Consider the following 24,986-nt stretch of genomic DNA (forward strand, 5'->3'; position numbering starts at 1 on the left):
AGAACTCGTCTCGTCGGGTGATACTTCGCTAGGGTGTTTGCTTTATAAGTAAATGTAAAAGGGTTAGGGTCAGGGTTAGGATCGTGGTACTGCAACACGTCCACCAGCCACTCTGTAGGATGGTCGCACGACAACTGGAGGATATGTTTGACGGTGCGTGAACGCAGCACGAGTGACGGAATGAGGAAAGCTCGCCTCCTCCTCCTCCTCCTCCTCCGAGTCAAACCAGTCACTCATGAGAGCACCGGACAGACCCACCGCGCCGAGACGACCCACACCACTAGAGGAAGGGTCCCTCCACACTTCCGCACCCAGGTAATGACTCTGAACTCCCGTGTTTCTCTGGTGTTTCATATCGAACGAACCCCGGAGCCTCGGCCACGGAGCCTCCTCGGTCCCGTGTGTGTGTGTGTGTGTCTGTCTGCGGATCGTTCATGTGATACACAAACTCTCAGGTAACGGGCACACGCCAAATCCCGCGGTTCCCAGCCGGGGTCTGCTGTGTTTAAATGGCCGATGTTGTGTTGTGTTGTGTTTACGCTCGGCTCGGCCTTGTGTTCGAACACAACACCGGCTGAGCCCGGAGCATCTCCACCCGGGTTGTTCGCGTCGAGGGGGACGTGTGGTTCACATGAACGTGTTCGTACCAGGTTCGATTCCCACAGCCGGGAAGCTTGCTGTCCGTTACCCGCCTCCCCAGCTCCAAAACCCCGCGCTACACACACCAGGACCCCGGTGTTGTGGCTAGCGAGCTTAGCACCGAAGACGCCAGCTTGTCTTATCTATTTTTAGGTTTTCAGACTCTAAGCTCTTAAGCCTGCACTGTACAGCGGCTGTCGGGGCCTGGATGTGGAAGGAAGCGGGGTTTTTATCCACTTTTAGCCAGCCCTGGTGTTTTCTATGTAACGCTGTGTCACAGGTGTGCCGCCGGGTAACGTTGCCCTGGAGGCGGGTCGCGTCCAGAATATTCCCAGGCGGATCCCCCCCTGTCAATATAAACCCTGGAGTTTTGAACATTCGCCTGCTCTGGTGTCCCTGGCACGTTCTGTCTTTTTACCTTGGTTTAGCATTGATTCACCAAGTCTTATAGACACGTATCTTCTTTCTGGGGAGGAAAGAGTTGATCACAGATGTGTTTCAACAGTTTGGGAGGGAGGGGGGAGCAAAACCCACCTGCCCTGTTAGCAAGAAAATGCTAACCCAGCATCCACTGATGCCATTGTAAGAGATGGAGAGATGAGCCAACAAGCCAGTGGAATAAACAGGGAGATGTCTGTGTGCAGGGGGCTGGTGGGAAAGCAGCTTTCCACACAGATATACACAGTGTGAATGCTCTCTGTGTAAAAGGCTGCAAAATGTGAGGAAGTCAATGGGATGCATTGTTGTGACTGCATCCACAGCCGCCCTCACAGAGAAGCAAACCTCATTGCCAAAGCATAAGCATGTCAGACCATCAACAAGCGGGTGCATTTGACAAGCACAGGCACAGCAGTGGTTCTTGTCCTCTAGTGGAAACAATTACTTGTCTGTAGACATAGCTATGATTCAGCCCTGGAAAACTGTCTCAGCTGACACCCAAAACTATTGACTAATCCGAGATCATCATCTTTCCAGATCCTGGCAAAAAAACTACTTGTTTCTCGCCCCTGTTGTTTTTTCCGGCGAGATGCAAATATTTTTGTTATATCATGTTTCACATTTCCTTTTGAAGAATTTTTTTTTTTTTTATAACTATGGGCGCAGAGCACACACTTCTGCTTCCCTATCGAGGCTGGTGGTTTCACTCATTGGCTGTTCTTCACGTCACGCCATTAGAGTACGCTGTCATTTTTATGAATGAAAGCAGGGTAGCGTTACTGGATATGACTCTGTTAGTCAGAGCTTCGGATGTAACACTCCATAGCTACCTGATAGCATCCCTTTTAGCGATGTCTGCACTTTTTCGGTATGCCACGTTAGTGGCAGCTTCCTCTGATATGTCATCTTCATTACGAAGAAAACACAGAAACAAGGAATAGGAAAGTTTTACAAGACGCCTCAGAGAAAGGATGTGTGAAAATACTACTGATCTTATGGTAAATGTTGCCTTTCCAAACACATACCAACATACTTGTGGTTACCTTGTTTATAAAGGCAAGTAAAAGTCTCTGGGTGTTTTGATTAAGTAATAATGCACCTAATCCCTATAAAGTACCTGGGTAACCACTTCACTGCCTGAGCAGATCAGACTTGAGCAATAGAAGCAAACACTTAACAAATGTTTCCCCACCATCAACTTAGAGAAGAGTAAACACAGTATTAAAGACTGTCTTTGCTCTTTTCTTCTTACCCCAGTTTGGGTATAAAACAATGTTAAATTGTGCCAGACTATACAGAGGGAACTTATTTAGGTACACCTGTAGGATCTAATACAATCCAATAAAACAGAAGTGCGACTACTTTTGTCTTTACAACGTTAATAATAATGATGAGATTGGAGAAAATGTACAATAATATGTTTATTATTGCGTTAAAAGATTAAGGTGACAATGTAGATTGTACTGAACGGTGACTAATCTGTGTCCTTCACATTCAAATGCTTGTTGCAATGATTCGAAACACTTAAATTTATTATCATATATTATATTTATATATGCAGTTTATATGATAATGTATATACATCCACTAACTCCTCAATGCTAATCACATAATAGCATTATCATTGTGTCAATTCATCTGGAAGTTATTTGTTTCAGACTTTATGATAGAACAGTTTTTTTGTGAAGACTGAGTATGATGAATGATTACACATTTAAAAATACTCACATCTGCTCCTCTCCAACGAATTTGAGGCTTAATCCTCAAACCACAGTTCGGGTATAATGCTATTACCTGATGGCTTTGGCCTGTTCGTTGTTCAGGCATATGGCACCAACGTGTTATTGCCAGCAGACAGCCATTGATCATTTGATTTCCATCATATTTTTTCCTCTAGAGAAACAATATGTAATGGCTTTAATCTTGTTTTGGCCATAATTAGAAACACATGAAGTTTTACGGTCACACATGTGATGCCCCAGATTCCTGTGGCCTACAACTGTTTTTTTTAAATCTAGGCTAGTAGCACTTTGATTAAGCCTGTTTTGTGTATTTTAGAAAATAAATTATGTCAGAAAATGAAAGGGAATTGTAATAATCCTTGTGGGACAGAAGTAGTCTTGTGTCATCTCGCTTGTTTGAATGCATAAAGGAGCCACACAGATTTAAACAGAGCTTTTCCCCCCCTCAATTTGACTTCAAATAATCTGTACGGGAGATTTTGTATTGAAAAAGATGGTGCAGGTACATGACAAATGCGGTGGTGAATGCATGTGGACAAGGGCGTGGGGTGGGAGTGATGGGAAGGAATTTTAAGTAGTGCAAGCTGCCCCTGTGAACACTAGCTTATTCTTTGTTTTGGGATATTGTCTGACCTGCTTACACCTGAGCTGGGTAGCCCCTTGTCCTGACTTGTTTAGAGTACCTGTCTTTCTCACGCATTCCACACATATGTTAGTCAGGTTCCAGACACCAAAGTAGCACAACCGCTCCCGCCCTAAATTCTCTAGCACATTTTGGCCTAATTTAAATGTCAAGAGTTTAGATCTTTTTCATCAATTTCTCAGGAAAAAATATGTGGACATTTATGCCGTTGATCCATGAATTTCGTGGTTTGGTGCAGATTATCAAACAACTTCCCCTTCTATTTTGTCTATGGGTGGATCACAATGGGTGAGATCTTCTTATTAAAGTTGTGTAATACAACACATCAGTCTGATGTGTATACCCACAGAGCTATATTCATGTATAGGGCTGGAGTCATCAGGTTATGTTACAGTATTTAAAACTGTAGATTGGTTTACATTTCCTTTTGACTTCAGGTTTAAGAAAAATTTGTATTTTTTGAGTTACGTTGTGTGGAACGTAATCAACACTATGCCATCACAAGTCTATTTCCCTTGGCTCTTGTTGCAGTGTATCAATGACCATTCAAGAGCATTGTTGGAAGGAAACATGATTTTCTAGTTTGATCCACGTTGTCAGCCCTAGTAAAAAACTGTGGCATGTTTTTGTCAAAACATGCAAAGTCATCGCAGGTTTACGATTTTTCTCTTGTCGGTTGTCACAGACCTTCTGCAGCTTAGGTATTATATATGTTCTATAGGTCCGAAAGAGTGTTGGTCCTATGAGGCTTGCACACTCATCAGTGACTCATAAAGCCACAGGTGGTTCTTCTCATTAGCAGACAGCACCTACCAGTTCAGTGGTTGTTGTGCCATTCAGCTCAGCTCCTCTGAGACTTCTTTGTTTTTTACGGTCTGTCTCACCTGTATACTTGGCCGCAACTGCTGGAACATAACAATTGTTCTGTGAAGATACGGTTGCTAAGGGTCTGTATGACGGAGCACAATTTGAGCTCGGCTTGCTGTAGATTTGATCATGTCTCTGTGTTTACACAAGAAGATAATGTAAAGACGGATCAACTAGTGGGGTTGTAATGTGACATAGTGAGCACTCCTATAGAAAACAAGCTTGTGTCAAAACTTTTCTGTTTAAGTTTCTTCTTAAGCGTGAGTTTAAAAGGGAAAGCTGTGTCGACATCACAGTTGGCATGTGCAATGACCAATCCACCAGGAATAACCACAGCTTAACTGGTGGGGAGCCCAGGGTATTTGACCTCTGGGGTCATTATCAAGGCCGTTGATTTCACTTGGTTCATTAGTGCTCCTAGTCGTCTTAACAACAGTTGTTGGAGACCTTGAAATCCCCTGAGGCATAGTGTAAAGTAGTTGTTAAATCTCTTGTGAAGGAATAAAAGGACAGAATAATAGCTTGGGGGTAAGTGGTGTCATAGGCCTGTAGTAGGTCCCCCACCAACAGGTTAAATACCTGGGACTCCCCCACCAGTCAGTCAAAACTAATGAAGCCTCTTGGATCAGAGTTGAGTGTTTAAGTACAGCCAAGTCCAGTTGCCCTCATTTCAAACCCTAATCTATAACCATGACCTCGACAGTCAATCAAAAATAAAATAATTTAATTAACACTTAAAGCAACCACAGAGGGAGCATTTTTCGTTTTATCTCCTATTAATAATGGTAAGGTTTTTCACTCTCCCCTCAAGCATTCATTTAGAAAAAAAATAGAGGTGTAGTTCTTATAGGTAGTTTTACCTTTCTTGTAAACGGAATGATTAAAACATTTTTTTATATGGATATACATCTGTGGTATCAAGAGAAGCTTGGAGTCTTTCTCAATGTGCTGCTTTATGCCTTTTTTATGGGCGTTTACCAACATGTTATATTGATCGATTGCTGTGAGCCATTGTTCCCCATGGTGGTGAGTAAGCTGTTTCTCAAGGAAGCCCTAGCTCTTGCTCTGAATGGCATCCAAAGATTATTTCTTGACAAAGGAAATTAAAGCCCTGAAGCAAAACAGAGTGGATGTGGTACAAAATGTAAAACAGATGCTTATGCACTCAAATGCACTGTAACTCCATTTGCATCAGCTTACATATTGATTTGGTCTTGTGGAAGGCTGTGCTGATTTATGTAATCTACAGGTGCATTGACTTTGAATGTTTGGGAAAAGTAAAATCCTAGTCATCACAACCAAGTGAATAGTTTCAGTATTAATTGTGTACTTAACAATGGACAGAATTAGAAGTAAGCAAGAGTTAATGTGTCATATCAGTTTATTTATAAGTATGTGTAGTACATTTAAAAGGTAAACACCATAATATGATGATGACACCAAAGCGGTTTTCAGACATGAAGTGCGGTAAAAGTTCAGAAATTTAGGTCCCGAAACGCAGCAGGAGATTGTCCGTACCAGACGCGTACAAAACAGGAAAATGTTTGTTAGGGGAGCTCACCATGTAATCTCTAAAAAGATGTACATTCCAAAGATGTTTCATCCTGTGTGCTCCAATGCTAAATCAATTAGGCTGTCCCTCCCAAATAGATGAGCAAAGATAAGGTATTACTGCAGTTGCTGAGACCTTTAAAGTTTATTGAGTGATTGTCCATTTGATTTCGCGTTATGAATGATTTCTTGTTAGTAACTTACAGTTTGTTAAAGCACCATGCTTGGTATATGCATTTCTTCATTCCACCTATAGGGTTAAACTTGTATATATTCAGCAGCAAGAACATGCTGTTAATTTTTAACCACAAGATATTTCTCATAACCAGGTTGGCCACTTGTGTAAATATTGGCCCTAGTATTTTCCACCTATAGGGTGTTGGATATAGGGTGTAAATGGATACAGGTGAGAAAAAGTTCTAGCCCCCGAGAAGGAAAAAAAAAAGCTGTAAATGGATGCGACTCCGTTCAAAAACTGTAGAAAGAAAAGGACCACACCCTGAAGTTTAAGTTGGGGACATGGTAAAAAGAGCCATAGAGGGGGAATACCATCTTTGTTTGGCCTTTTTTGTGACCGACATTGTTTGCAGGTTATGCAATGTCTCGTCGTTTCAAACTGTCCTAAGATTTGCCCGATCTCTGTATCACACAAAGATAGTATCTGTTAAATCACAAACCGGACTGCTCTGTTGACAGCAGCAGGTCAAGCAAAGTAGTTCAGATGTCCCTTTCCCTTGAAACATTTCTCAGGTCCTCCTGGGAAATCCCAACGCTATCCCAGGCCAGATAAGATATAAATAACGTCTAAAAATCTGCACTGAGGAGAGTTTGCTAGCTATACGGATTGTGGGTGTGTAAGGGTCTTACCGACGACCCACTCCTGTCCTGATCTACACTGACCACCTCTGGCTGGTTAAGGCCTGCATTTGAGCTGCAAGGTCCTCCTAAACTATAATGTTCCTGTCAGGCTGGTGTAACTGTCTCACCTAGACGTGACTGAATGTCAGCCCGCGTTCCAGGAACTTCTTCTTGAAATCCAATGCCACAACAAGGCCACTGGGTGAAGCAGCACGTGGATCAAAATAAACCCTGTTTGACTCGGCTCTCTAGGTCCTAGCATGTACATATCCTAGAGTCTAGGACATGTCCATGCTGCTTTTTCTGTCTCGCCCTGAAACATCGTTGAGCAGAGATTCAATAAGGTCTTCTATATCCCATAAATCGGTTGGACTTCATCCATATAGCTTTTGAGTCCATAACCTTTACTCTGGTTATACCGATGTCTTACTTACTACCAGGCACTGTTAAAAAAAGGGGAAATAAACATGCATATTTCGATATATCTATACAACATCCCAGAGAACACTTCTGTACCTCATTTGACAAAACAAAAAAGGAACAGCCAACACAGAATGAAATGAATAGTGGGAAACGTATGTGCAGCTGTTGAGAGTGTGATAAAGGAAGAGGTGGAAACTGAAAGAGAAACTGGCAACAGGTCAAAAATATAAATGTTTCTGAAATCAAATCTCTTGGAGAGGAGGGACTGTATGAACATGAGTAATAAGTTGTGTATCGCAAGGTCCCCTTTTGAGAGTTGCTAAACAATCTCCTGAATGTTCATCTGGCCTATTTACACAAGCAAGTGTTTAGTAATGCCATGTTTAGATGTTACTGTGGAAGTTTGGGTAAAATCAGTGGTCTGTCTTCTTTTTGGAAGTTGTTATGCCCAAACTGAACTGACATTCCCCTTTTTTGAGAGGCTGTTCAAAAACAATGTGACTGAGTCATTTGGTTCTACTTCTGGCTGCTTGAGGATGGGCTACGGATGGTTTGTTTATGTTTGTGTCGGCTTGACATATTGTCGCCCCTGGGTGGGATCTCTTTCTCTGGTGAAGTCACATGTACGGCCTTGTGCTGAACTGCCCATCCCCCCCCGCCCCTTTCCTCTCTTCTGCCTTTAGCCTCACCAAACTTTCACGGCCCGATTTATGAGAGGAACAGTTGCAGTTATGTTTTATTAGACTGTGATATATTCCCATTTTTTGTTTTAGGGTTTGTCAGGTTTTCCAGTGAGCACAATTCATTTAGATGCTCCTGGTACACTCTTGTCATATTAGTTTGTCGAAACAATACTTGGTAGTATTTAAATCTGTTTTTGCTTGGTTTAGTTGTTTACAGCAGAGACAGATCGGAAAACTAGAGTGAGCAGTGACATCAAACACGTGAAGATCAACCATGATCTGTCAAAAATTCAGCTCGTTCAGCACATTCCTTCTTCCATTATTCTCATTCCTACCCCACATACTTTTTTCAATTAGTCAAACTTTCTGCAGTTCTTGTTTACTAACAACTCCTGCATACTTTAAGTGATTTCAACCATCAAAAGGTTCAACTTCACCAGAATATTCAACATAGTCAGTTTTTCCTACACTTTTCGACTGATGTCTGTTGGAGGTTTACAGCGTTGGTTTAGATTATCATGTTAATTTGATTTTTGCTTTGTGATATTATATTCTATGGATGTGCTCTGCTTTTAACTATTATACATTTTCAGCTTGATTCAGTAAAGCATTCACCACAACATAAGGCTCAAGCATTTCCAGACTTTATTTACTTTCTGTAGCTCTCTGCCCTTAAACATGATCGTCCTGAAGTCATGTTCATTCAGACTTCCATCTGTTTTTCCTCTGGTAGAAAAATTTGATCAAGCCTTCAACTTGGTGATCAGGTGTTGTTTTTCTGCACAATTTTTTACAACCTCTGTATCAGTGTGTCCCTGCAAGGTGAAGTTACAGCTGTTGAAAAGTAACTCCGTGTACTCCAGGAATGTGTCTTCATGCTTGAATCGGAGAAGGACGTCACCACCCTCTTTTCATTCCTCAATTAAATGGATTAATTTTAATGGATTGTTAGCATGAAAATCAGAAAACACAGCTAACTTTGAAACCGATTGCCCCTTCATCGTCAGGGTACGTGTTCCCTGATACCTGGGTAAATAAAGGTTAGTTTCAGGATTAGTTTGTTTTCCCACTCCCAGCACAGTCGAGTGAGATTATTTCTTCACCGAGCACATTGTAAGCTGCTTCAGACTAAAGGTTCTCAGCACACAGCTGACTCAATGACAGCTGATCTTTGATCTGTCTGAATTGCACACTGTTAACAGATTGATGCAAGTGCTCTTTGTCTCTGTCTCCTTATCTCTACCTAATCCTTCCCTCCCTTGCACTAGTCGCCATATGCAAAGGTTCACATCTGGGTTGTAGCATTTTGGAGACTCAAGCTGTGTCATTTGCATACTAACCATGTGCTTATTTTTACTCTTCCCACCTCAGTGTTTGTATGTTACATTAGAACCAGCTCAGTTTGTTCTCCAGGCCTCGGCAGGAATCGGTCTGATTCCAGGTGTTGTAGATGACCCAGCTTGTAGCCTGTTTTATCTGGCGCTGATTTGCTGGCCTAAATGTGTGCAGCCCTCTGAGCAGAGGTGAGATGAGGCATTGATGTACAGGTTGTTGTCCTGCCAACCAGTCAGCCTGCCAGTGTATTTAGCTGCTATTGGCCTGAGCTGATCTGGCTGTGCTGGGGCCTGCCTGCTGGCTGCCTGCCCTCTTTACAGGGGTGGGGCTGTTTTGTTGCTCAGCACTGACCTTCACTCTGATTTATGAGTTCCTCGTTGGAGTCTGTTTCCCCCCCATCCTCCTCCTTTCCTCTTGTGCTTGCAGTACATTAGAACTGGCTCGCAGCTGTACCTCACACTCCCCCAAACATAAGCAGGCCACCCTGTGTCCAGCACAGACATCGCGGTCTATAAACACATGCATAATATGCAGCAGATGTGTGAGAGCGCCTTGTTTTTTCTAAGCTATGGGCTGTTGCCAGAAGCTTAGATGAGAAACAAGCACCAGTGCCAAGTTAAAATACAAGACAGAGCACCCAAAAATCTGTCATTTTATCAATAAGTTGATGAATAGATAATCAAGCTATTTGAAAATGGAATGAATGTATCTGACATTTTAAAGCAAAATGTTATTTCAGCTTGTTAAATGCAATCTCTTATCAGGTTTTCTCTGTCTTCTATGGCTAAAGAATATCTGTTGGTTGCACAAAACATATCTATAAATAAACCCACTAATTTTTAGAATTCTGGTCGCCAATACCTCCTGCATACCGATTCAAACCTCAAAACTTTTAGCTCATAAATGCGTTTTCTAGTTCATTTAATGTTGTATGTCTGAAATGGAGCCTGAGTGCTTTGGTCTATGATATTCAATAGTTCAGAGTTGACTAAGCAGCCTGTGCCTCATGCTGCTCTCTTATTCAGTCCGAGTACACACACAGATTTCCTGAACTGGCCAGGCATCCGCTCTAGGACTACACCCACGAGTGTTTAGTCATTATAGCACTATGAATCATATTTTTATAACAGGGATGGCGAATGTGGAAATGGTTAGTCATCACACTATTGATTCACAGTCTTTTGTTTTCACTTTTAACAGGGGCTCAGTGTTTGGGGGTAAAGCAAACAAAGCGAAGTGAAGGAGGAAAAACGAGGCCACTGTGGTTCATCAGCAGTCTATTGGATTCAACCCTGAGTGACCCTGCTGCTACTTATCTACATCATTTCAAGAGGAGGTGGGCGTCCCTCTGGGTGTAAGAAACACCATGTGCCAAACCTGGAGAGGACTTCCCTCTGCATGGTGAGACTGCCAAACCTCTTGAGAACCTTCCTCTTTAGTCTGAGGACCCCCCTAATCCTCCACGTTGCCCACCGGCAAAGATGAAGAAGTTGGCGACGTGGTCAGCAGAGGATGTTTCTGACTGGCTGAGCAAAGAGGGGATGCCGGAGTACATGGACGCCCTCCGTCAGACGGATGGACCTTCTCTGCTCAAGCTCACCGAGGCAGATTTCCAGAGCCCCCCCCTCTTGCTGGTTTCGTCCGACGGAGGGCAGCAGATGATGGAGCGACTGAAGACGCTGCAGATAGAGAACCATATGGAGGCTCACAAAAACGGTCATGTGAACGGGCATGTCATCGGACTACCTAACGGGACGAGCAAACCCCAGAGGAATGGCACGCTAGGGAGGAAGGACTTCGTGGAGATGGTGAAAATCTCGATCCCCACAAAAGACGCTTCACGCACATCGTTCCCTGTCGAGTGGAGAAAGACAGGCTTTGCTTTTTCCTATGCGGTGCTGTGCTTTGTTACCACCACCATCGTCATTTCAGTGGTCCATGAGAGGGTACCGTCAAAAGAGCACACCCCACCGCTACCTGATAAGTTCTTTGACCTGTTTGACAGAGTGGAGTGGGCCTTCTCCATCTGTGAGATTAACGGCATGTTGCTGGTGGCAGTGTGGCTGATCCAGTGGATTCTACTAAAGCACAGGTACAGTCCTGGTTTGGTCAGTAAAAAAAAAAGATACTTTTTGAATTCCAACTCATTTAAAACGTCACTTTAATACTTTTCTTCTGCTTATTTTTCCACAGGTCAATTGTAGGCAGGCGGTTCTTTTTCATTGTGGGCACACTTTACATGTACCGGTGTATTACAATGTACATCACCACTCTGCCTGTTCCAGGGATGCACTTCAAATGCTCTCCAAAGGTAGAATACATACTCACTATTATGTTCCTCCCCACTACAAAACATCTCTTTTTTTTTATACTATGCTGCTTTTGGAAAAAATGTGCTGAATGGGCAACTGCAGCAAATAAAGAGATCTCTTTTGTAAGCAGAAAGCATCTGAGGGCTCTCTACTGAACGCTTATTGTAAGATTCGTGCCTGTTCCTCCTAATGACTAAGAGGAACTTTAAATAGTTGATTCACTGTAGTTCCTGTTAGATGTTGTTGCAAATTCTTTACTAGCAAAGTAGTTTCATGAATCTCTACTGAACTTAATTTGCTCAAAGCCACTGTGTGCAGTGTTCTCGTTCCCTTTTTTTAAGTTTATTCAAGATTTATGTAGCACGTTTAAAACGGCCATTGTTGTTAATTTTATATATATATATAGATATTGAGTCTGTATCTTACTAGTGTTAATGGAGTGGGAACATTTCATTAGAGTGGAAAACTGTTTGAAAGCTTTTGAGCTGCCACCACAGAGGCAGGATACCCATTTTTCAGTAGCCTCCACCACGGAACAATTCCAAAACTAAGAGCAATTCTTCTTAGAGGCAGAGAGAATCACATTAAAGAACCAGGACAGACTTGTATTGCAAATACCACTTTGACACATTTTTTTTGTTTTCTCTGCATTAGTATTTGCACTTTGTACGACTATTTATTTCGTCAATACCACCACTAATATTTTAGAGGATATGTTTGTGCAATATAATACTATCCATTGTTGTCGAGGGATTGCCCAACAGCATTACTTTGCTTGTTAGTGCTGAATGCTTCACTCTGAAAAGAGCCATTCTTCATACAGTTAATTAGTGTTTTTACTTGTGATTCTTCAACATCTTTACTTATAACTTAAAACTTGGAACTAGGAGTTTAACATGTAACTAAATGTATGAACATGTTTTTCTTTCCTTTTATATTTCTAAAACGGTACCGTTAACAGTATCACTTATCTTACTTATGTTAAATGATCTATAGATGATGTTGTGTTAAGTGTGTTTCTGTTTCTTTCAGCTTCTTGGGAACTGGGAGTTACAGATGAGGAGAGTGATGAAGCTGATCGCTGGTGGGGGCCTGTCCATCACTGGATCTCACTCCATGTGTGGAGATTATCTGTACAGTGGTCACACCGTCATGCTAACGCTAACATACCTCTTCATCAAGGAGTGTAAGTTGAACTGCGTCTTTGCTGTGGTTTCAGTAAGAACGAATAGGGAGGTTTTTACCCTCGTTGCAACACAGGAAGCAGATCATATGGTCAAACATGCCTGCCATGAGTTATTACACAGAGCGGAAAGGGTAAATGTGTTTTTAAGACAGAGGTTCTTACTCTCTGCTAAATCTTTACATTGCACAATTGCCATATCTATTAATTGGTATTATCAATCGGTCAAATTATATTCGTCTAGCCCTTTTAACAAATCACAATTTGTCTCATAAGGCTTTAACAAGTTGTGACATCCTCTGCCCTTAACCCTGAACAAGAGTAAGGAAAAACCACTAAAAAACCTTTTAACAAGGTAAAAAGAACGTATAAACCTCAGAGAGAGTCACATGTGAAGGATTCCTCCCCCAGGACGGACGAAAGTGCAATAGATGCCACGTGTAAAGGAGAACATCTGAAAGATAAGGGTGTTTACAGCATTTAAACTTATGTTCAATCTCAGTCATGTGTGGTTTAGTTTCACAGAAAAACCAAATTTCTCAATCCCATATGACTCAGTGACAACAAGACACACTTTTATTTTGTATCACTTCTCTATATCTGGTCAGAACATGTAGCCACACAGGAAATAATTTAGCACTATACACTGACATGTCTGCTACCATGTTAGACTCTGCGTGGTTAGATATCAGACTGTTGCGTAATCATTTTCTGTCCCTCAGCTGGCATTTTCATTATCTCACTGACTGGTTCTGCACCCTCAGTTAGTTCAAGACAAAGTACAAGGGTCAGGAGTTGTGGCATTTTAACTGCTTGGAGAAGTTGTACAGATTTCTCCTGAGAGCTTTAAGTAAACAACCTTCATCCATGGCATCACATGCTCCTGTCAAGCATGTCATTGAGCCTGATTAATACAGCAGTGACATCTAGTGGTAAAAAAGGAGAACGGTTTGCTTAATACTTCAACCTTAAAAGCCCAAACTTCTGAGGCCTGACAGATAGTTTCCCCACCTGCACGTAGACATTCACTGACCCTCATGAGCCAGTTAGCTGCTAAAGAGAATCCCATCTTCTATGGGGTTGATACTGTTGGTTTAATCTTTTGTGTATTAACCCTGATGGTTTTTTATGTGTTTCATTTGCAGATTCTCCCAAGCGGTTCTGGATTTACCACTGGATTTGTTGGACCTTCAGTGCGGTGGGGATTTTTTGCATCCTCCTGGCCCATGACCACTACACTGTGGATGTGGTGGTGGCATATTTTATCACAACACGCCTCTTCTGGTGGTACCACACTATGGCCAACCAGCAGGTAAGAGATGTTGTTTAGATTTATAATTATTTAAAATGCTCTGCCCTCTAGTCCTGATTCTTTTCTCCTTTAAAAGCAAACTGGATTGTATTTTAGTTGGTAATGGTGGGAGAATGTACAGCTACGCAGACTATAGGACTGTGTAGGCGCCGTCACATGTAACCTACGTGGTTGTGAGCATTTACACTTGTGCTACTGACCTGATTGTAAACAGCATTTGGTCTTGTTGTTTTTGTTTCAGTCACTGAAGGAGACGTCGCAGAGCAACCCCTTCTCACGTGTGTGGTGGTACAGACTGTTCCAGTACTTTGAGGAAAACGTCAACGGGACCGTTCCTCGTAACTATCAGCTGCCGTTTTCATGGCGAGGGTTTCCGTGGAGCCGCAGCGTGAAGTACAGCAGACTGGACAACCAGTGACAGCTGCACGTCACAGCAGGCGAGGGCTGTGACTTCCATAAGTGCTGTTTTTACCCAACGGAGACGGCACCGGTTAATGTAGCGCTGTCCTTTCACCTCTAGCAACAGACACATCCATGTTCAAATGGGTAAATGGGTAGCACTGTGACCCACCTAGTATTTTTTCTTTTCTGGTTGTCATCTCTTCTTTTCTGGTCGTATTTGTTAGGACAGCACTAATTTATATTTGTTTTATGTCTTTCCCACTCTGTGGGCAACAGTTTCTGCCTCTGGAGCAGATCTATGAAGCATTTCGATAAACTTGTAAAACCGTTTTTTCGGCCATAAGGATTCAAACCCCTTTTCTTCCTCTCAGCACAAAAACCATAAATGTGTTCATGTTCTTACGAGACTCTTTATGCAGATGGTCTCAGTTCAATTGCTTATTTGATAACCAAAATGCCATAATGCTGTCTTTTTTTTCTTTTTTTTAAAATAGCAAATTACTTTTTGTAAACTGTCCTTGCTAAACTGAATCAAAGGTGCAAAAAAAAAGTTTTTTTCTACCTATGTCAAACTTTATTTTTCAAAGCAAATGATGTCCGATAAAAGATTTTTAGATTTTTACCTTTTTCAAGATGGATAACAGAGAGCATAAGAATCCAATGTGGTAAAACATTATTCCAGTGCCTTTATTAGCTTGATTGTAAAACAGTTCAAGTACTATGTGTCTTGTATCTCTCTGCCGTCGGTGTGATCACGCTACGGAGCGAGTTGGTACTTAGTTAACGCTCTAATTCCCATGAATGTAAAAAAAAACAACAAAAAAACTACGCCAGCCTTACCAGAAGATTGGTCTTCCCCAATAGAAGTGCAGTGAGTGAAATGTTCCGATATTTATTGATGCTTTATGATGTCAGTTTGTGCTTAGTTGGATAATGCTGTTCTAACAGGAAAAAATGACTGTTAATGATTTACTTTTAAATGTCCGTTACATTTCATTTGAATCAACACCAGCTATGTCAGAAGCCTGATTGTTGAGTCTACTAGTTTTGTTTTTCCTCCACAATATTATCTGCTAAGCATCACTGCCTAATTTAGAAAATAATATGAGAAACGTCTCCAAGGTGCAAGTTATTCTGGACCTGGACATGTCTTGCGCATCATCGCTGCTCTGGAGATAATGAGCCCCCATCTTGTTCTCCACATCGAACCCCAATTTAAATCGGAATTATCCTCATTACTGTCTTCTCTGGGAACCTTTTCACCGCTGAGACGTGGAGGAAAATGTTCAACGTGACTCTGGCGCTGAGCTTAGGGAATATCACAGTCGTGAAAACAGAAGCTTCAGACAAAGTTTCCGAGCATGACTGCAATGAATCTGTCAGAGCTTTGTTAAGTTTGTGTTGCACTAAAAAGAGTTCCTACCTTTCAGATTGTAGATGGTGTGCACGTCAAGCAAATGTTCAACGTGCACATTGTTGTATGTGGGGAACAAAGTAAAGCACGGAGAAGGTGATTTTATTTAGCCACGTGTGCAAACATTGATTTCCATGAATGTGAAAAAACGTCTTTTTTTTTTCCTAATCATTTACTGTACATGTTTCTTTGGCTTTTCTTTGTGTAACTATGAATGGACTGTAAAGAATAAGTATTATACAAGTTCATCTCTAGGGAAAACATTTAACTTGTGTTAAAGAAGAAACGTGTTCATTCAGCTTTAGATGAGACAAACTCCAAATCCATCAAAACAACGGTGATTTATTTCTTTAAACGCTATCAAAGGGAGGAGGTGAGAGAGTATCGTTTGTTTTTAATGTGAATCAAATTTGCGGCGCTCCCTCCTGTAGCATTGGTCGGATGTTTCACTTGTACAGAGAAAGGTTTTTAAGAGCACAGCTCGCGTAGGGCCATATTACGGTTTCGGATCATATTTGAAGTCATGTTGAAAAATTATGTTCTTTGAGGATCAATTTTGGAGTTGATGTTTGTCTTCTAGATTGCCAATCATGTTGATATGTTTTTTTTGTTTAGGTTTTTATGTCTCCATTAAATGAAAGTTGTTTATTATGTATATTTCTTTGTAAAAGTCTCACCCCGTTTGTAAGATATGATGGAAGAATCCTTGGGATGCTTTTGAATAAACCATTTTACTATAATGTATTTGATTTACCCTCTGTCTTGGCTTATTGGTGTAGATCAGCCCACTGTGCCAGAGGATGACCTCATGACAGACCCACAAGCAGCCAGCAGATGGACACATTGAGCTGAGTAAATAAAATTAGTGAGGGGTGGTCTCTTCCTGAAAAAACGTGTTTTTGCTTCCAGTATGTGTTGGTACACTCCACCTACTGCAAGTATGTCTGACTCAGTCATTTCCTGTCTCTCTTCAGCTCGTTCTCTGCCTCACATGTAAACATTTGCTCATGTTTCAAACTTATAGCAACGTTTCATCTCAGCCAATTGAGTAGACAATCAGGTAAGGAACTGCTCAGTATGAGATTTTTAAATAAATAACACCATATTACAAAGATGGACAGAAAAGAGTTGGGCCAGAGCATCATCGCCACCTTGTGGGATCAACCAAATTAAAAGGTACATGAAAAATAAGTTGGTTTCTGTCATTTTATGTTTGGTTTTAAACATTTATTTGATGCTATAAAAACAAGGCAAACATGATTGACATCTGAGACTGACTCGCAATTGGTTCAGTGTCAAATTGATGCCACAGCATCAAGAACACAAGATGGCCGTACCTTAATCCGGGATATTCAGCTTTATTTTTGTACACCGAAGGAAGTGGAAACCCGCTGTCCATCTTCACGAAAAGTCCGTTGAATAAACATGCACAACTGAGACACTTTAAAATCAGGATTTTTATCTCCATATAGCCACAGATACAATACTTCTAATACGTGTTTTGTAGTGACAACTGGAAATGGCTATAATCTATATTTTTTATTACAATATGCTACAGGGCCGGCCCTGGCAATGTTGGCACCCTAGGCGAGATTTCAAATTGGCGCCCCCCAACATACACACGCAAACTGTCATGCATCCACAATAACTTTTGGACTGTATACAGATGCACACACAGGCAGACAAAATTGTAAGCTATAAAAAAACAATAAAAATATATAACAAAAAATATAAAGAGTCTGAAATCAGCTGTACTGATAGCATATCATGTCATGTCGACAAAAATAAACATTAATGATGTCCACAATCGGGTTGATTCTTACCTCTATATTGTTCTTTCTTCTCCTCTACTTTGCGGTGATTTCTGAATTGTGCACCTGATAATTTAATCTTTTTTGATTCATCTTTGGCTCTAACCGCAGTCTGTCGGCGCAGTGTGTCTGTTCACACAGGGAGCCCATCCAGGAGTCAGCAGGCGGTTTGGCCTAGTGGGTAGAGTGGTCGTTCACGAAGGTCGGGGGTTTGATTCCCAATCTTTCTTATCTTCGTGCCGACAATATACTGAACTCTTAAAATTGGCAGAATTTCAATCACCTATTAATTGCAAAATATATTACACTATGTAAATTTAAATTAATTAAATATAAGAAAAGAAAAAAGACAAATTAAATTAAATTAAATAAATAAAAAATAAAATAATATTTAAAAAAACCTGCGCGCGCAATTCCTGCGCAGTGGGCTTCTGCGCAGGATGTGCGCAATGGGCTTCTGCGCAGGATGTGCACGCGCAGTTTTTTATTTTTATTTTTTTAATTTAATTTAATTTAATTTTTTAATTTAATTTAATTTTTTTTTTTTATATTTAATTTGAAATGGTTATGGTTCATTTTTGTTTTTAAATTGACATATTATTAGATATTGTGCAATGAATAGGTGGTTGAAGTCCTGCCAACACGACAGCCTGCCAAACTTACCCATGAGTACGGACCCAGCTCCTGTGTCCACTGGTGTCTTGGTTCCACCCATGGCAGCGTAGTGGCGTGGGGCTGGCTCATCCCTGCGGCCCAGGGAGCGCATTTCTCCGCGGTGGTTCAGGGGTAAATGATGCTGGTCTTCACAGGTGACTGACCTACGCAAGCCTGTAGCTGCCCCCCACCCCCCACAGGAGATTATGTGCGTGTGTGTGTGTGTTTGTGGCCGCGGCGCTTCCCGGTTCTTCCCGGCATTACGCTGCCGGTGCGAACATGGGCGAGGAAATGAGGCGGACCGCTTTTCGCGGCGCTTCTACTTCCGGTGCGTCCCGGGGTTAGAGGATGATGGTGTGACGTTAATATATTGTTTTACATTGCATGTGTCACGTCATGATAATTCAGTCTCTGGTGCTGCCCTCTCTATGTCGCCTGTACCAGGAGCCGCCCCTGATATGTTAAACGACAATGTGAAAGAATCTGCAGCTCTGTACTTTTCTGAGCAGCAGACGGTCGTGGCTAGTGACGAGCAGGTGAACATGGGGGAGCAGACGGCAGCTAAAGAGAGACATTTCCCTCATGAGACCAAAGACGCAGTGAATATCGGAGCTACATTCACCAGGTGGTCAGATTCACGACTCTATATGACTGTTGCTGTATAACTGCTGGAGGTGTAAGTAAGCAACAGTTTGATACCAAACTCAAAATATCAGCTCCAATGTTGTGTTTACATCTTGTTTCCACTGCTTTTGATTATATATATATTTCCCTGCTCTAAATTTTGGGTGGGAAAAAAGCAACCTACTAATTCAACTCAGCAGATTCGATCCTCAGGACTTTGTGGGCGTATATAGATCAGAACTAATCGAAAGAGGTAACATGAGCAAACAAACCTGTATCACATTTATATTCAAATCCTCATTGATGCACATAATCTTTTCTAATCAACTAAAACTTGGTGACCAGTGAGAAGAATACAGACAAGACGGAAATACAACACAGGCATATCAGTCTCTCTCTGAACTTATTGAGCAAAGTGTTTTTACAGTACTTTGAAGTATCATGAAATTATCTATTTTCTACAGTGAAAATCCTGAAATGATTTATTCCACAGTGAAAATGTTAAACTTTGAAAAATCTCCAGATCTATCCAGTAAAAATGTTTGCTATTGAGTATGTAGGTAGTCAGAGAGGTCCTGAACACAAGCATATCAGTCTCTCTCTGAACTTATTGAGCAAAGTGTTTTTACAGTACTTTGAAGTATCCTGAAATGATCTATTTTCTATAGTGAAAATCCTAAAATGATCTATAAAACTGATCAAAATAGTCTGGGAAGTAATCAAGTAGTCATTCTCAGGAAGGTTGAATAGTTAGCCTCTGCGTTTCATCCAATTTCAGGCAAAGAATGAAATTAGGAACATTCCTTTTGATGTGTGAATAAACGTGTTCATCACTCATTTCACTGACTCCTCTACTCCTGATTGTCGGCGATTCTTGCCACGACAGACCTCCACGGCTGATTAACTGTTGCTTAGTTCTCGGAGAGTTTTGTCTGAAGTCGCCTGCTAAAAGAGCAAGAGGTCCTCATAATTCCTTGGCTGAAAACATGTATTTATTTTGAGCTGGCTGCTTGACTTTCCGGGGAATTTGCTGGCACCCTGGAGCTGACTGGTCAGCCCAGCCAAACTCCCACGCCACTACTGTACATAGTCAAATGAGGGAGGGAGGGAGGGAGTCTGTGCCCTGAACATCGGACAGTTTCAACTGAACTTTATTAAACTGGCCACAGTGATACTCAGAAGATATTTCACAGTGAAATGTATCTGAAAAACACCTCAATTATGCAGCTGTGATGGAAAACAAACTGTCTGGTCATTATCACTGTCACCTTGGATGTGATTTTAGAGTGTGTGTTGGTGAGATGCTTTGTGTCTTTCCAAATTTAGTTTCATATTTAGGGCCCGAGCACTGACAGGCATTGACAGACAGTGAGGCCCTATTGAAATTGTAAGAATTATTATTCAGGCAAATTAATTGGCTTTTTGAGGGCTTTAACATGCTCAAATTCTTACCAATATTTGCAGAAAATTAGAAAGTGGTGAAAATGGACGTATTCTGGAGGAATTTTCAAGGGGCGTGGGAAAATGGCTCAACGGTGCCCCCCGAGACCCCTGGAACGTGTTCACATTGATGACACTCATCTCAATTTGAAGTCAATCTGATGTAAGCCCTGGTACAAGTACCTCAAAGTTTTCAGGACTTTTAATGGTAGATTATAATTCAAATTCAAACAGTGTGACAGCATGTGAAAACACAGCCTCTGCTCCGGCTCCTGTCAACTCTGTTTTCCAATCTGGCCCCTCGCTGCCGTCCACCAACAATGTCTCTATCAAAATAACTGTCTGTGTCAATATGTGAAAGTACAAACCTTATCTTTAGTGTTGCACAACTGCATCACAACACACTGTCTGCGGCTGTAAAGAAACCTGTCCTCCCTCAAGACGAGCAGGCCAAGAGAAACAACACTTTGATTCATGATTTCACAAGCAAACTCGTCTATTCTCAGCAGTGCGGCGGCCTTTTCACTGTAATACCATACTTAGTCTGAGCAGCTAATGTTGTTGGAGAGAAAATGGAGTTTTGCCTATTAATGGATGGCTTGGAAAGTGGGTGGTATGAGAAAGAAGGATCTGGGTAATAAAAGTGCCACGGTGCACACAATTGTACTGTCCTCATCCCCCCCTGTGTTTACACACATGCACTTAATGGACAGAAAGATACATGGCACACTCGCATGAATGTGATGAGATGTATTGGGCTGATATTCAGGTTCATCATTTTATTACTTCAAACGGTTTACATGATCTAATGCTCCGTCAGACTGTCCAGTTACATGATCTAATGCTTCCTCAGACTGTCCAGTGCTACAGCTCCTCTTTTCGGCCCTCGGCCTTAAACTCTACTTTGCTCTCGCTTTATTTGGTTTTGTTCGTGGGCAAGCTACACTAGAGCTGCTAGGTGCATTCTACAAATGTGAGGCTTTATGACATATCTATGATGAGGAAGCATCGGCCGGGCTACGGATGCAGCGTTTCAGGATCTTCAGGAACCATTTCTTCCCTTAAATGTAGACTTTAAGCTTTTAGCCTTTGCCAAACTTTTACATCCACAAAACCATACATAATGTACCAGGGGGAAAAGTATTGCATGTCCCCTTTAAGTGTTATTGTCAGAAATCATGTAGATTTAAATAACTTTGGTTTGAAGATAATTTCCTCTGCACATCTATGTGTTTAGAATATTTGTTATTGTTGTCTTTTGAGTGTTTTTGCATGTTAAATAATTATAACTTATGGTCACTAGTGGGCAGCAGAGACAAGTTGTCCACTTGACACAGACATATGATGATGTATAAATATATATAATCACTTTTAATTTGATATGGCTCAAACAAACAGTTTCTTATTTTTCCAATCACAAAGTACAGTGCAACATTATCATTGACTCCAAGTTGGATTCTTGTAAATACAATAATTCCTGTGTCGTAGCTTTTAGGTTTCGATCTCTACAAACTTCTGATGGAACTTTCTGGCTCCTCTATGTTCAACAGCTCCATATGGGGTTGTCTGGCGTGTTTGATCCTCAGCAGTTAGTGCAGAGAGGGGTTTTGTGTAATTATCACAATTAACAGCTGCCTGTGACACAATGAGAGAGGTGAGAGTGAATCAAAGCTGTAAAGTTGCGGCTGAACAGCTGAACGATGATATGAAACTGCCTCTAAAGCTGCAGAGCTGCAGATTCAGGTGGCAAATCTCATCACTGCCAGAGACACCTTCCACATTGTCACACTCTTTTCACATTTAAATTTAATATATGCTCCTTGTCTGTTATTTGGTTTGTTTGTTTTTCAGCAGGATTATGAAAAAAGGATGGGACCTGGGCCAAGAAAGCACCTGTTAAATTCAGGGTTAGACCAAAGAGGAAAATCCATGAATTTGTTTTTAGTTTCTTTAACATTGCAAGATTGGGCATTTCACCAATTTCCCATGAAATTATTCATAGATCTTGATCAAAACAATATAAGTAGACTGATATTTCTGAGTGTGTGGGATTTAGTGCAGCTTGAATGAACATAAGAGGCTGTTGGCCTTGGTGAAGGTATATGTGCTCTACTCAGTGCCCTTCTAGTCATTATTACAAATATTGATCATAGCCAATTTAAGTATAAATTATCTGTGTTTTGCTCTATTTTCCTGCAAGCACGAATTCGAAGGACTGCAAAAAAGGCTAAAACAGTAACATTCAAAAATATCTAGATAAGCTTTTTAGATCTAATGTACTGATAACTGCATTTGAGGCGGGGTGTAGTCAAGACAGAAACAGCACTACACAATGTTCATTCATTCAAGTTCCCCCTCAAGAGCCCAGATATCAAAGCAGCACTTCAGGCCCAGAGGGAATGCTGCTGCTGCTGCCGACATTTGTAATGGTGATCGTTATTCTCATCACAGACACTATTACCAATGCTGGTGAGATGTAGTGGCCCCTTCCCCTCCCCTCCATCAAGGCTCCACACACTTCTGAAGAAGCCATGAAATGACCAGCGCCTTAAACAAGCAGCCGTGTCATCCCCTACCTTCTCACCGCCGAGCTTATCCTCGCTTCAGAACTCGCTCGAGTCGCCACGCTCTGTCAGTTGGGCCAACATCCCCTACGGCCTCTGACCATTTGAAATTGCATTGCAGTTTCAGTCTATCTACCCCGGCCCTGGAGAGCTGACACAGTAACTGGCAGTCATAACAGCCGATGTGACAAGGTGGTGATATTCAGTGGTGGTGGTGGTGGTCTCCCCTCAGGCCGTGTCACGCTCCTAAGGTCTCAGGCTCCAGCTCAGACTGTGTTGTTAAGTTGGGACTCGCTCTGTCACACAATCTACTTTCTGTAATCTTGGACAGGCTCCCTGGCTGAGCTGGAATCAGCACAGGGAGCGACATACTGCGTGATGTAACAAGTCAAAAGTCAAATCCCGCCAACTGAGGGGACACCGTCATGACTGATGTCTGTTTCTGTGCCATCTGCCGTCAGCGATTAGAACCGGAGCCGGCACAGCGGACCGAACAGACACATACGTCCTCGGTCACCTTGCTGCTCCGCCTGGAAGACCGAGCTCGATGCATCATCCTTGAACAGACACTTTGATCTTTGGCTAGTGAGTAGTTTATTTTTGTCGAGGGATTTTTGGAAACGGGCCATGTTGCCGAAATGTTTGGGTGAGCAGATGGAAGAATGAGTCAGATCCTGTTGTCAAAGGGCCATTTGTATAAAGACCACACCTCTGCTGAACTTTGGCATCAACAGCGATGTGAAAAAAGCCTGTCTTCATATTTCAGTGACTCTACTCATCGGTTCAAAGGCCAATCAACAAAATTGTAAGTGTTTTTTTTTATTTGAACGCACTGCAATATTTTGTTTCCTAGAGGGTGGGTGGGGGGATTTTTGTATGTGAAATTATTCTATATGTTATTTGTATACATGCTTAACTACAAAAATAAATATCATATCTTTGACAGAAAAAAAACAGACATAATTTTCTGCATGACCTTGTCCCTAAAGGCATTAAGGGAAACTGAATATGACCTGTTTTTTTTGCATTGAGTAACATTACTTTAAAAGTTTAGGTGTCTCAGTTCAGCAACTTCATTTTTCTTTTCTCAATCGGTTTATGCTGAGTCAGAATCCCGACCTGATCGGGCTTTAAAAGGCCCATCAGCACGGAGCCGATCAATACAGAATGGTTTTGAAGCATCGCAGCCGACTGCAGCGTCGACTGAAAGCGAGCCTCCCTCGTCCTTCCCTCCTATTTCCTGCTCCTCTGATCATTTTCAGTGGGACAGCCAGTAGCACTGATGATGATTCTTGGCAATCACGGTTTTCTGATGCTTTGCAACAACTTTGACTAACTCTACTCCATGTGGATCTTTTTTCTTTTTTTTTTACAGACGCCAAAAGCCACAGACACAGGGCTTTGAAGTGAGGGGACATCGTGTCGTATAGCGTTTGGACGGCATTTGGACACGGAAAGAAGAACAAAGCATTCGTCAGTCAGCAGCAGAGGGGAAACAGGGAAATGTCAGCGGGAACAAAAGAAAGTCTTATGTAACACTGTTTGTGACTAAATTAAAATGACCACAGACAAAATAATGACCATACATAGACAGTGATAAAGCAAGAAAGCTTCCACCCAGCATGATGTCCTTGAGCAATTCACTGGAGCACTTCCAGCTTCACAGGATGCTCCACTGCAGCTCAGCTCAGCCAAAATGCATGTGGTTATTTTGAATGTCTTATAGACTCAATGTGTTATCTCGCCTTTTCAGGAGGAGGCGCTGTGTCCGGATCTATAGCTTCTCCATTCAGAGATTTTCAAAACTCAGAGCAGAGCTTGTCAAAGCTTCTTCCCCCACTGTTTCATCTTTATCGTATTTTTTGTTGAAAGGCTGATTTATGTGCCTCAACCTCTCGAGTCCACCAAGTTCGGTAATCAGGCTTTTTTTGGGACTGCGGGAACGTTATCTTCTGCTCTGCTATAAATAATAAGAAAAGGAGTTTCATGAGCAGATGAGACGTGTTTGGCTTGGTTTCTGAGGCCACGATGGTAGAAATTGGAGAAACGCTGAAATCGAAATGTGTAGGCGATGATGAGAGTGTCCACTGA

General features: G+C 41.8%; 1 protein-coding gene across 1 annotated transcript; it reads left to right on the plus strand.

Annotated features, from left to right (window-relative positions):
• The first annotated feature begins 228 nt into the window (after positions 1-228).
• On the plus strand, positions 229-16,546 carry sgms1a (sphingomyelin synthase 1a). The gene is made up of 6 exons (XM_061086855.1): positions 229-315; positions 10,380-11,271; positions 11,373-11,490; positions 12,524-12,677; positions 13,820-13,986; positions 14,228-16,546. Exons 2-6 carry the CDS (start codon positions 10,661-10,663, stop codon positions 14,402-14,404), a joined length of 1,227 nt encoding a protein of 408 aa, XP_060942838.1. The 5' UTR covers positions 229-315; positions 10,380-10,660; the 3' UTR covers positions 14,405-16,546.
• The last annotated feature ends 8,440 nt before the right edge of the window (positions 16,547-24,986 follow it).

Source organism: Limanda limanda, chromosome 15 (assembly GCF_963576545.1).
Source record: "Limanda limanda chromosome 15, fLimLim1.1, whole genome shotgun sequence".
NCBI classification, from domain to species: domain Eukaryota; kingdom Metazoa; phylum Chordata; class Actinopteri; order Pleuronectiformes; family Pleuronectidae; genus Limanda; species Limanda limanda.